The 13,692-nt window shown below is 35.6% G+C and overlaps 1 protein-coding gene across 1 annotated transcript in view; it reads left to right on the top strand.

The window, feature by feature from the left end:
• The window catches only part of ESR1 (estrogen receptor 1), a 178,744-nt gene that overhangs the window by 125,961 nt on the left and 39,091 nt on the right, over nt 1–13,692 (top strand). Inside the window, 1 exon segment of the mRNA XM_039385734.1 lies at nt 1,049–1,384. Within this exon segment, the coding sequence (XP_039241668.1) occupies nt 1,049–1,384 (336 nt within the window).

The following is a 13,692-nucleotide window of genomic DNA, read 5'->3' as shown; positions in this document are numbered from 1 at the left end:
GGACTAGTGCTGCCTTTTCATATTGCATGAGAACTCCAGAATAAGCCCCATCATAAGCTGCCTTCTCCTCATAGCTCAATTCCTTGTGTGCTTTCCTTATTACTTGGTTGTCCTCCTTTGCCTCTACCTGATGATGGATTTAAGTTTTTGACTTAGTCTTAAAATGCCTGTAACTCCTCCACTTGGAGGCAGACTTAATCTTCCCTTTATGGTTGGAGTGCACGTGGGCTTTATCATTATATTTTTCTTGTAACCTTTCCACAAAGGGAGATTTTGTTCTACTGTAAGGTCTGATGTTTTTGAAACTGGTATGGCTGACTTGATAATATCCTAAGGTTCAGGGTCATACAGTGCAAAGCACATTTCAGAAATGTACAGTAATGACAAAGTTTCTGTTGTGGTTCTTTCAGCCTTTGATAGTAGGTCCTCCCACATTAGATTCTGAGGTTGCAGTTATCTCTCCTTCTCTTATTTCTGTTTATCTGGTTATATGACATTATTTATTGCTGTATAAGCTCATCTTATAATGGGAACTTTTTTGATTATTTTTATATAATCATGAAGATCACAGACTCAGTAATAGGATGATGTTTGATTAAAATAGTGACCTTAGTTTCTGAGAGCTACTTCTGTGATCCATTTGGTCCACCAACAGCAGTAATTTATCATTGATCATTTATAGAGTAATTGTCTGCTAGGGGTTGGGACATACTTTGAAGTTTTGAGTTGTAAAAAAATATTTGTTTATTCCCAGTTACTGACTTCCTTTCTTGGAATAAGGCAACTGTATACAGTGTCACTAGTCCAGAGTTCTGTGTAAGTCCAACTGATCTGAATTTTAGGAAGGAGTTCCTGACACTATACTTTTAAAAGTAGTTTTTCTCTCCACCCACTGATGTAAGATTCCATATATAGGAGGAAGTCTTCAGAAAATAAAGCAAGAATCAGTGCTGCCTGGGTCTAACAGCAGCTGCTGCTGACTAAAGCCAAGTGTACATCATATATAAGTTCAAGGAAAGAGGTTCATTATATTCTTGTGTATCTCTAGGAATCCGGAAAGACCGCAGAGGTGGACGAGTGATGAAGCAAAAACGTCAAAGAGAGGAGCAGGATTCCAGAAATGGGGAGACTTCTTCAACAGAGCTGCGAGCTCCCACCCTTTGGGCGAGTCCACTGGTGGTTAAACATAACAAGAAGAACAGTCCGGCCCTATCCCTGACGGCAGAACAGATGGTCAGTGCCTTGCTGGAAGCTGAGCCACCACTAGTTTATTCTGAATATGACCCAAATAGACCATTCAATGAAGCCTCTATGATGACCCTGTTGACCAACCTTGCAGACAGAGAATTAGTGCACATGATCAACTGGGCAAAAAGAGTTCCAGGTAAGGAAAAACAAAAGCCCCAGTGGACTATAAAAGCCTCTAGATGACAAACCAAAAGAAAAAAGGCATACTGATTTTCCCACTACCTATTATTTAATGAAAATTGTTCATTTAAGTTTAAATACATTAACAAAGTTTACAATATTAAAAGAATTTTATGTTATATTGGTTGATAAAATACTATAGTGGAATGTAAATGACTTTTGAAGAAAGATTGATTCAAGAAAAGGTATTTCCCCACACTGTATAATGTTGGGCCATTCTTTGAAAATACTTTTTTTTTTCAGATAACACTCAGCAAAATTAAAGGTAGAAAGAGATTATTAGTCAAATTACTTGTCAAATCTAGTCAATTTGATCTTATAAAATTATGTTAACTATTTTGATCCCTTCTGGAAAAAAAGGGGTTACTCTTATATCTGTAATGTAAGATATAAATTCAGCATCACTAATAAGCCCATAAGGATTAATATTAATTATTTCATTCCCATTTTATATTTTTGACTATAAATTACAGACCTTTCATTAATTTTGCATCTGAAAAACAGATCCAGAATAGCAATTTTTGTAATAAATATTTTTCCTACTAGAAAGAAATGTTTTTATCTTTTATCATTTTGGTGCATCATGGTTCCCTCTTTTCTCAAAAGGAATTACAAAATTGTGGGAAATATGTAACATTTTTGGTTGAACGTATGTTACGTATTCATTCATGTGGCTCAAATGAAATGAGGGAGTAGTTTTCTATTTTAAGTTCATCGCCTTTTAAAATTTCAGTTTACATGACTACTTTCCGTTAGATAAGATTTAAAGGTTTATTAGAAATTTACTGCATGTGTTGTACCTTTATCTTGGTAAAAAGACTGGCATACATGGTAATTTATACTTCATAATTCACTGGGATTCTGATCTCTTAAGTTTTTGCTATAGTCACTTACTTAATTAAAATTATGTAGCTGCTTTATGAAGGGATGCTAGAGAAGACTACCACAGCTCTCACTCACATAGTGCATTACCTCAACAGAATTACACCCAGGTTATGCCATTTTTCCGTTTTCCTTTATTTAATTTTGGCAAGACTGTTTCTGGTAAATTAATAACCTTGCCTTTTGCAGTCCTCAAGTGTTCCATTTTAACCACTTTTCACATGTCACTTTGTGGGCTCCAGCTATGATCAGTGAGAACTCGTGAGCGTTTCATTTTTCATTGTATCTTATAAGAAATCACCTGAGAATTTTATTCTTGACAAAGTCACAGTGGTTAAGCCAGATCTTCAGTCTGTTCAAGTCAAAGGCAGATTCCACTGTTAACTGAGGTCTGTTTTGGATCATGCCTTTACAAAAATGCTTTTTAAAAAAGAACTTGTGTCCATAGTGTTAAAGATATTCACTACCAAAACTGGTAAATTGAAATTACTTTTCTACTGATTTTTAGAGATATAATTAGTCTAAGTCTGTTAAAATAAATTAGTTTACATTCAACATGAATATATCACATTCTAAATTCATGATGTCTTCCAACTGGAAATATTTGACTTCCATGACTTTTGATTTTGATAGTGGAATTAACAGAAATGTGTTTAGACACAAAGTAACACTGTCAGAGAATTCAGATCTGGCTTTTATTCAGAGTTCTCTCTGAAACTGCTTGTCACAAGACAGTTACAACTGGTGATGATCAAAAAACTGACTGGTAAGCAAGCCTCTGACATCAGAAAATCAAATGTATAAGGTTATCAGCTATTTGTTTATATCTAATGCATTTTACATTTAAGTTGCCTGTTAATTGTCAAAATAGCTCATAAGGAGAAACCAAGCCCAATGACTCTACGTATATGCATTAATAAGTATTCTAACAGGGGAGGTTTGATATAAAACTGCTGAACTTTGGTAAAAAATAAAACCCCAAAATACCTTTCCGGTGATAGTTTGATCTATTAGGCACAGATCTATTAGTTATACCAAAGGAAAGTCCTAGAGCAGGAGAGAAAGAATAAAGAATTTGGGGATTCTGAAAGTGCTGGAGACCTAGCTGATTCTTGGTGTTGTGGCCTGGAGAACGGTATGCATGAACAAAAGCAGAAATTAAAGTGTTTTAGAATGTTGATTTAAAAGAAATCAGGGCCAGTTGTTTACTTACCTCCAAATTTGGGGCTCCTCAGAGCAGGAAATTTGGATCTAGGTGCTTAAATATATATATATATTTTAATCTCTCATCTGGTCCTTAGAAAAAGTTGAGTGTACTGTGTTACTGATATTAAATTTTAGAAGTACGGATCAACTTTCAAAGACAGGATCTTTGCTTGCCAAATTTTCCTTCTGCTGGAATGTACTGGCAATAAATGTACAATAAGGAAATGTGTGTACCAACATAGGTTGCATTTTCACCTCCAAATATGTTACCTTGGAATACTCCATTATTACTAGGAATTAAGCAATACTGCTTAATCAGAGAGAATTTTTGTATACTTTATGCATAAACAGAGGAACTGAATAACTTTTCTCTGTTAGGTGAAGTATTTTGTGCAACAGTGTTGTGGGATTCCACTCAGTTATTTTCACAGCTAATTTACTAAGGTTTCAGGCTTCAGAATCAAGGATAAAACCATCCTTTTTTCTAAAAAGCGAGCGTGCTTTTTACCAGTAGAAAAAAGGCAGCAGCCTCTCCTATGCACACTTCTCGAGCCTTGAAAGCATTTCATAAGTTCATTTACCTACACACAAGCACTTTTCTGTAGGAAAGCAAGGAGCAAAATCTGTACCAGTGGCTGAGTTGAAAGCATGTTTGTTGAGGAAGGAAAAAATTGATATCAACTGAGCAGAAAAAAATCTTAAAAATAACAGCTTAAAAATAAGTGTAGAGACTTGCAGGGGCATGTTTGTAGTTTATTTTGCTGTGTAGGCTTTAAAGAACAGTTTTTGGTCAGCAGTCTTTCTGACAATATAATTAGATGGCCATGGAAGAAGAAACATCTAATTAGATGTACTGGATAAGACTGAAACTATTTTACAAAATGGACTAATGAATAGTAATTTATGATGGACTGTGCAGTATAATATAGGCAGAGATCTGTTACTAGGGCATGCTGAGGACAATCTTCAAAATGAGATACCTTTGTAGACATACCCTGATTGGGAAGGTGAGAACTGTTCTAAGTGTTTATTGCAACTAGTTTAGGATTAGTTCGAACTTGCTTAAATTGCGTCTGCAATCTTGGTGGTGTTAACCAATTTCTGGGGAAGAGAGAACTTGGTGAAGCTTATTATTTGTAACCTTAAAAAATATCATCAATATTTAAATATAACATGATTTTTATCTGAGGTTATAACCACATTTCCCCATGATAATGCAATTCATAATATGACAAGTGCATAAAAGCTTGTTTTAATTTTGTAAGTGGGTTTGTCATATTACATGAACAAAAATCTTGTACAGTGTCCTATGACATACACAAAAATTCCCAGGATGCCCCACAGGACTTACTCTTTATATGGCCTAATGGGGATTTTGACCGAAGTCCTCCCAGATGGCCTCTGAAAGACACTGATTGTACCTTCTGGTTATTCCAGCCAGCTGGAATATCTGGCAGCTGTACATGAGGTGGGTGAAAGCAGATTGTGATGGGCTAGACTTTACATACACGTATAAATTGAGCCTTTTAACATTTAATTGGGACAAATTGCTAAAAATCAAGTGTATCAGCATAGATGAATAAACCTTCTGGTCATTTTTGAATCATATATTCCTGAAAGATATGGTCTCCTATGTTCTTGGTTTACATAATATCTTGGGGATATACTACCACCTTCAGAATGAGGTTTTTTAGTTTAGTGAATTTTCATCATGGTCTGATGCAATGAGCAAAACCATTACTTTGCTTTTCTACAGAAATGCTGATATGTCAAAGGAATTAACTTATTGTATTTTGTTATTCATTTACTGTGTATATAGTTCAATATCATATTTGGAGTGCTGGATTTTCTAAATGAAGCTGTCATTTTCAGTGTTATCATCAATAATTTCTTTATGTAGAATCTCTTGAACATGGTTGATAAGAGACATTACAAGCTTATACCGTGAGCCTATGGTAGAGAGTATAGCTTTAAGGGAGTTTTGTTCCAAGGGTGAAATCTTTGGCTTTGCTGCTACAATCTTGTGTAACTATTTGCTACAAGTACAGTAGCTGTACAACTTAATAGCCCTAAAATGGTACACTGGGCATACAGGCTTTGAAGTTTTGCAGTGATCACAGTGCTGTACTTATTTTATGGCTTCATGAACCGAGGAGATAAAGATTTTGGAACTGGTTTTTTTCTGTTTGTTTGGTTTTTTTGTATTTCAAAGCCACAGAAATTGCTATTTTCTTAAGATATTGTTTTCCTATTTGACCTTCTAAACTGCTGTTTGTCAAATTAGGAACAGTGTGTAAAGAGGCCAACAATAGCCACAATTTTACACTGCACTTCAGTGACACCAAACTAAAAAAAAAAACAAAAAAGGTGGAAGGAAAGAAGTCTTGTATGAGAGTGGTATGTGTTTATAACTCTTTAGGTGCAGGATAGGTTACAGAGCTTCTAAGTGTAGTGATCCTCCTGGCAATAATTTACACTTAGCTTAAAAAAGGAATGGATTGCAATTTGTGTAATAATTTTTAATAACTCTTCCAAGATATCTGTTTTATAGACTCTTCTCCATTGCCTAACTGGCTTGCTGTGGAGATTTCTAAAATGTTATTAAAAACCCACCCCTTTGCTTATCTCTTTAACCTATTGAAGTGATACTCTCTGCTCCCTTGGCTTCTTAGGTGAAAAACAGAGGAAGCAAATCTGTAAGCAAAAGAGAAATGGTAACAGGCATCTGGATCTTACTTTATGGCCGCTTTTTACTAATTTAATTTCTGTGAAGTTTCAATTAATTATTGTGAATGTAAGAGATAAGAATCAACCTTTGTAGTGAAAAAAGGCAATCACCATTTGAATTTGAACACCAGTCTGAGAGGTATCATGCAATAGTGTGATTATGCAGGACAGCAGAGTTAAAATCATTGAAATTAAAGCTTTTTATTGCTGTGTTTTGTAGTCTGTAAAGCATCTTTATTCTCTAATGTTTCTATTTCTAAAACCAAACAAGCACCCTTTCCTGTCCTCCTCTGTCTTCTGGGTGCTGTATGAGAAAAACCCACTCTTATAATTAGCTTTTTTGTTATCTATATACTTGTCTTTTAGTTTTGAAAAATGAAAATGATGAGGTATATTTCCCTCCTGTAGAGCACTTCTAATGAGAGAAAAGAATGAAACAATGTGAAACAGTGGTTTGCTTTTGAAAGACTGGGGTAGAGGTGCTGATTCTAAAGGACCGGGAGATGTTATATGCACCAGGAACTTGAGTCAGACAGGAAAAGCCAAAACTGAGAAGGAACAGTTCAGCAGAAGTGCTTGGAAAGGAATATAAACTTTACTTGCAGGTATCTATGGGAACAAAAATACAGGCAGTGGTTTCACTAGCTGAAAACTGGACGAAAATGATAGCAAGAGAAAAAAAGGTATCAGGGTCTGAATTACAACTCTGGTATTGGAAATTTAAGAAGTGCACTAATGCAATGTTTTTCAAACTCTAGGGAGTCCTTAGAGTTAGGGATAAAGAAAGGGAGATAAATGCATCAGAGCAAGCTGACCAGCATCGGGGAGACTCCAACTGTGAGAAAAGTAAAGAACACGTGCAAGAGGACCAGAGGAAGAAGATGCTATGAATCAGTCACATGAGCCAACAGTAAATTCAACAGCTCAATCCTGGGCTTCTTACTCATTCTTAGCATGCCTGCTGGAGGCCAGTAATTTGTTCAGGGGCTTTTTCAAGTGGAAGGGTCTGGTTGTTGCCTGCTCCCATTGCCACAGGAAGAGCCTTGAGATGTGGTCTACTTAATATCCGCTACCATTTCATCTTCCAAGTCATAGTCTTTGAGCTTTATGTCCCACTCTTTACCCAGGTGTTTCCTGGCAGTAGGGATTAAAAGAATATATTCAAACAGGATCATTTTATTTGCATAAAATTTCAGTCAAGGGAAACAGAGTTAGGAAAGACAAAGTAGTTAGGGAACCACTTAGAATATTTCCTTAGAAAGCCTTTGAACGAGCTCAGAAGTATATCCTTGAGGGTTTTCTAATACTTATCTTGCAACATTTCATAATTTTTTTGTTTATTCTTATTAGATTTTTTGCAAACTCCTAAACCTAATTCTGTAGCTTTGCATGTTTTATTTTGTAATCCAGAAGAAGAAAGAGATTCTGAAGAGGATGTCAGGTGCTGATGCCATTATGCAGGTGCATCTGCTCTTATCCCTTTCAGCAACATTCTGTGGCCACAATTAAAAGCTTTACCTCATATGCATGAAAAACCATGATCAATGTCAGTAATTATTTCTAATATTTAAGAAAACCAACATCAGAGTAACTCATAGTGAATGCTATATTGTCCTCTCATTCACAAATTAGTTACATTGTATAGAGAGGTGACTGCCAAAAGCTATTGAATCAAGCCTGTTATCCAACTTTCTAGCCTCTTTGAATCTAGGAAATCCATAATAGGATACAAGTTTACAAACATAGAATGAAAATTACTGTGTTTTATTTATGTTGCATAACTGTAGTTGTTCTCTGTGCCCAGAACCAAAAAATTGTCATGGCCTTTCTTTTAAGTAAATAAGTTTCTATTAAAATGGAGGTGAATGTGTTTAACGTGCTGTGAAAATCCAATTTTTTTTTTTTTTTTTGAGATAAAGTGTTCCATATATTTAGAGAAAAGGAAATATAGCTAACAACATTCATCATAACATTTGTCCAATAGATCAATAACAATTGGAACCCAGTATTTACTTTTAAGTACTATAACATTTGTTTTCCCAGAGATGTCTTAGTTTCTTTCTTTCTTTGTGGAAGTGAATAGCTTGAAAAACAATTAATACAGGCATCCAAACCCATCCATTTATTAGCTCAGCACAATAATTCTGTTCTACTCTAGGTGATTTTTTTAGAAAACTGCCTTTTTTACAGTGTGAACCTCAAATACATTTTTCCATCTAAATATTCCTGAATGAGTATGTGCTGAAATTTAAATTTAAATCTAAAGACAAACTGAACCTATAAGCCTTTTTTTCTACAAGTATGCACATATCCAAATACATTTGTTAAGATTACTACACATAGAATCATAGAATCACACAGTGGTTTTAAAATCCAGACCCACAGTGCTAGTACAAGGCTGATCCTATTCAGGCCTTTTTAGCGTAAGAAATATTTGAATTCCAAAGTTTTGAATTTTGGGGCTTCCCAACAAGCTGTCTCAAAGAAAAAATACCATCATTAACCAAAGTTTACTTAACTGTGAGTAATCTTATTTACCTGTTTGACTTATACTGACAAATACTTTTACTGAAAAATAACACCAAAAATAACAGCAAACAGGTAAGAAGGAGCTAACATTCTTTTAACAAGAACTACTTACATATTGGAGTTCACTAGGCATTCAATAGCATACAAGTTCGTTTGATAGTAAGTGTTTGAAGATGAAATTCTATTGGTCTTGGCAAATGAAGAGGCAAAAATTAACATGCACAGTAACAATCTTAATATTTCTAGCCAAAACTTAAGGAAATTAAATACTTAAACCGTAATATTTTATTTCTAAAAGATACGATCCTTTTATAAAAAACATTTCCTGCTATTTTTCTTTAGCTGATAAATAATTTACACTCTTGGATGAATATATCTATCCTAGAGTCTTCAGCTATGTTGAACCCTGGAGCTTTCCAAGAAACGCTCGTTAATTTCCACTCTAAGTAAACAGTAAGTAACAATCCCTCCTGATTTATTTATTTCTTAAAATAATTTACAAAAAGAATACGCGATTGTTGGAAAGCACCGATGCGATATGTATGTGCATGTCCACATACCCATTGTTCCCTGTTCACATAATTCACACAAATTGGCCTTTTTTACTTGATGTTCAATAACTTCAGCCTAATTCTTTTAGTTCCTCTCCAGTACTATATTTCTGAGCATGATCAGCTGTAATTCCAGCTGGTTATTCCAGAGATTATTTTAATATAATCTGTATTATTTTTCTGTTCAAGTGAGTTATTCACTAAAATCTCATATTAGATATATAGGAGTTTTTAAGTTACATAGAAATAATTAGGAAAGATTTATTGCAGGTGACTTCTGGATGGACTCTTACCCTTTCTGTACTGCTGCAGTGGTGCATTATATGACACATCTGTTATGCAGCTCATTTGTTTTCTTTGATTATCTCTCCAGGAAATGAACTATGTGTGTAAAGAGTATTTTGTTTTGTCTGTGTGTTAGTTAGGGATGGCTGCAAATTTAAACTTGTGAAAGCAGTTACAAAATATCCCACAGTGAAATAGGAAATGAGAAATATGTGATTGGCTTGAGTTTGTTCTCAGCTAAGAGTGGCCATAAGGAAATATTGCCTTCTGTCTTCCTTATGGAAAGTTCTATTCCTTGTAAGAAATGTGGGTGTCTGCCACAGTCCTAAGCAGGGATATGGAAATGAAATATTCATCGTATTTATCACTGTGGTTAGACTTTGGGTCTAGACCTAAAGTTTCTTAAGCCTTTTGAGGAGCCTTGGAAACAGGAGGGAGGAATCGAGATCTTGACTTTGACTCAGTGTCTATGTCCCTTCCCCCACCCGAGAGGAGCACTTCTCAGGGTGTCAGGGATACCCAGTGAATCTCTCAGGTATCTGGTATTCCTTCTGAGCAGACTGATCTCTGAAAAAGAGAATGCATATTGGCAGAATTTTCAGTGATTTTTTTCTCTGTGGCCTGAGATTTTTGGTTTGGAACTTCTTTCAGTTAACCCAGTAGGAAGTCGTAAGACCTGGAATCAAGGTTAATATATAGACAAGGGGAAAAGTACCATTCAAAATCTCACTTACAGAATAAAAATGTTGTGTTCCTTGTTAAATTACATTCTAGAGTGTTTGAGGTGATTTGGAAAACCAAAATTCAAGAAATCTTAGTTTACTTTGATTCATAAAGATAGGGAAAGTGGCAGAGTAGACTAATTAAAATTTCCCCAGAGAATAATAAATCTTATCAACAGCTTGATGAAGCATCTTCTGCAACAGCTGAGCTGCTGTCCCTCAGAGAACATGTCTGCAAATAGAGAAGTGGCTATATGGGCTGCTGGCATGGGAGCCAAGTGTTTACTAAAACACTGAATGGTCTCTAACTGACTGGAATAGACCTAAAATTTCAATATTGCCATAATAATATAAATTACTATAGTAGTATTACATGTCTGACCAATTTAAGAAATCTCCTTTCATTGCTAAAAAGGTAGTCTTTCTTATGAATATCACATACACTTGTAGGACACACTTTGTGAGATTGTAATTTCACAAGTATTTATTCCAGTTGCAATTCCTACCTTTCTGCTTCCCCCTGTGTTATGCAAGTAAAGGGATTTAGCTGGGTTAAAAATCTTTTGCGTGTGTGTATTTTGGCTTGCCTATAACTTGTGTGAGTACCCCAGTCCAGTTCTTGGCAAAATAGTTGAGGCAATTGAAATGCGAAGGTGGCAGTATACAGGCAAGTATTAATATGATGGTGCTAGAAAGATTCATGTCATACTGCCAAAAGTAACATACAGTTCTAGCGCAAGTCTTTTTCTAATTTAATTTCTCTTTACTTCTACAGAGCGATCTTTTCCAGTCTCTCTGTACAAAGGACAAGAATATTCCAGTTACTGGCACCATTTACAGCCTTTATCCTGTTTGCCTAACTAGATGTTCTTTAGCTCCTACTTTGCATATTCCTGCTTAATCTGTAAAATATTCTGTAATGCTATGCCACAGCTGTAAGGGGTTGGAGAGTCATAATGAAGAGGTAGCATGGTAATTTACTCCTCACTCAAGATGCATCCTAGTTGACAGAGGATCTTTGGTTTCCTTGAATCCCTGGGATACAAGATACTTTACTTCTCAGGAGGCAAAGGCTGACTGGTTTGTTGCTGATTCTAGTGCATATTTTTTAGAAGTTGTTCTTCTGTCTTTGTCTTTCAGGAAAGCAGTAAATTCTTCTGGAAGTTCTTGGGGCCAAATTTGCACTGTACAGCTAGTAAATAGTGACCTGAAATGACAGAAGCACGTGGCAACCTTTTTGGAATCAGCAGTTGATTTTTAGTCTTCTGTAGGGTGGGATTTTGCAATGTCTGTGCAAAATGAAAGCTCTAGTATATTTTATTTGGTGATGGTGGAATGAAACACTAGTATTAATTGGTTAACATCTCACACATTTTAAAAACAGTATACATAGAGAGGTTCTTAGCTGACACAGAAGAGCTGCCCATGAAAATCTGTCATATTTATCAATGCTACTTGTGACTTCATTTTTTTTCCCACGCTTGGTATTCATATACACACAGCTATGGAGAATCATTGACTCCGGTATGAATACTAAATGCACCTTTTTCCCCCCAGGTAAACATGTAGGGTTACGTTCCTTTACATGAACCTTTTGGGAAGATTGTTGCTTTACCACAGGGAAGCACTAATGGTGCCAATGCCTCCTTGTGTTAATTTTGCCACAGCGCATCCAGTTCTAAACAGTTATCTCAGCACCTTATCTGCTGCATGGGCAAACTGTGAAGCACATTAAATATCCTTGTTGTGAAACAACCTTCCTCTCCCCCACATCCCCGCCTTATTTGAAGATTCTTAGGCTACAGGCATAAATATAAATTAAATCCGCTATTTTTTTTTATAATGCTCATTATGCTCCTTGCCAGTATGCCTCTCTTCTTAAAAAAAAAAGGCTTATCTTTTACAGAAGTTTTACATGCTACTTTACCAGATGTTATGCAAATCTATCCTGAGAGGTGATTGTTGATACCACTGAGTATGTCTACAGAGAAATTAGTTATAACTAAGTCTGAAGTAATGTCGTATATTAAACTATGCCATTTGTTTGAAAGCAATTATGTTTCTCAGTTCTCTTTCATGTCTCTTTTTTACCTTTGTTCTAGTCTATGTTACAGGTTTTTGTTCTGGGTTTTTTTGTGTGTTGGTTTGGTTGGTGGTTTTTTGTGTTTTTTTTTTAAGGGGCCACTTCTAATCAAGGGTTCAAACAGACATTGACATTTGAACATCTGAATGAGACAGTGCCAGGCAAAATAAATTCATTTCCCTTACTGCCTTATTTCAGTAGACAGTGCAGTCAGAGTGCTCTTTTCTTTAGACTCCAGATGAGGCTTTTTGTGCCTTATTTGTCAGTAATAGGGCTTCTGAGATATTTTGGTAAAAATCCATTACTGCAGTCTGATGAATTCAGGTCTGCTTTTCTTCAGCTGACAGGGAATAACTGTTACCAGCTTTCCATGAGTTATTTTATCTACAGATAATGTGGAGTAACTTTAAAGTGGTGATTTCATGTAGGTGGAAGACTGAAATAATTCAGTAATGGGATATCAGAGGTAGTTCAGTATAATGTTGATGAGCTGTTTTCCCTCTTCTTAAAAAGCTTCCGGCCTGACACTGGGTCTCTTGGCTTCCGAGTCTCTGAGCAGCTTGGTAATAGTTAATGTTTAATATGGGTAGGACTATATTTAAGTGTTTCGATGCTTTATTTTACACTCAGAATTACTTTTATGTGTGTGTGTGTGTGTAAGACAATAATGTTAAGATTCTTATGCTTGTTTTTGAATTTCCTGGTGCATTCCTCTTCTTCAGTTCACACTTTGATTTTCTGTATGTGCAAAAATGCAGCCTGAAAATGCTTAAAATTTAGGTTGATTCCAGACTTAGCACAAACAGTTAGGAGGTGATTCACTTCTCTGAGTATTCCTGAAATTCCTGATTTATTTGTTCTGATTAAGTTAAATTATTTTCTGTCATCTTCATAGTTTGCTACCTCATTGTTTACCTGGGCTGTGTGATCATTAATAGTCATATTTAGCATATCAAAGGTTAGAGTGCTGTGGCATCTGCTTGACAAGTTTTAACCACATTGTTCCTTCATGTTTTCTGTCTCTTTTCCAGTTCTTTAAAAGTTCATCTTTCACCATCATAGCGCAACATCAATTCTGTGTGACCTATTATGGTCGTGTCCATATTGCAGTTACTGCCTGACTTCGTCTCATCTTGGTAACTTTTCTAGTGGCAACACTGTAGCTAAGGGAGCATATAAACATATATGAGCTGCAGAAGTATATAACAAGAACCCATAAACTTCTGGTTATCATCAAAAGTGGGCAAGATCATTTGGGTAACACTCAGGTGATATTTGC

This window comes from Pipra filicauda, unplaced genomic scaffold (genome assembly GCF_003945595.2).
Source record: "Pipra filicauda isolate LSUMZ 115617 unplaced genomic scaffold, ASM394559v2 scaffold42_size3861933_pilon, whole genome shotgun sequence".
NCBI classification, from domain to species: domain Eukaryota; kingdom Metazoa; phylum Chordata; class Aves; order Passeriformes; family Pipridae; genus Pipra; species Pipra filicauda.
This window is presented reverse-complemented; position numbering and strand designations above follow the sequence as displayed.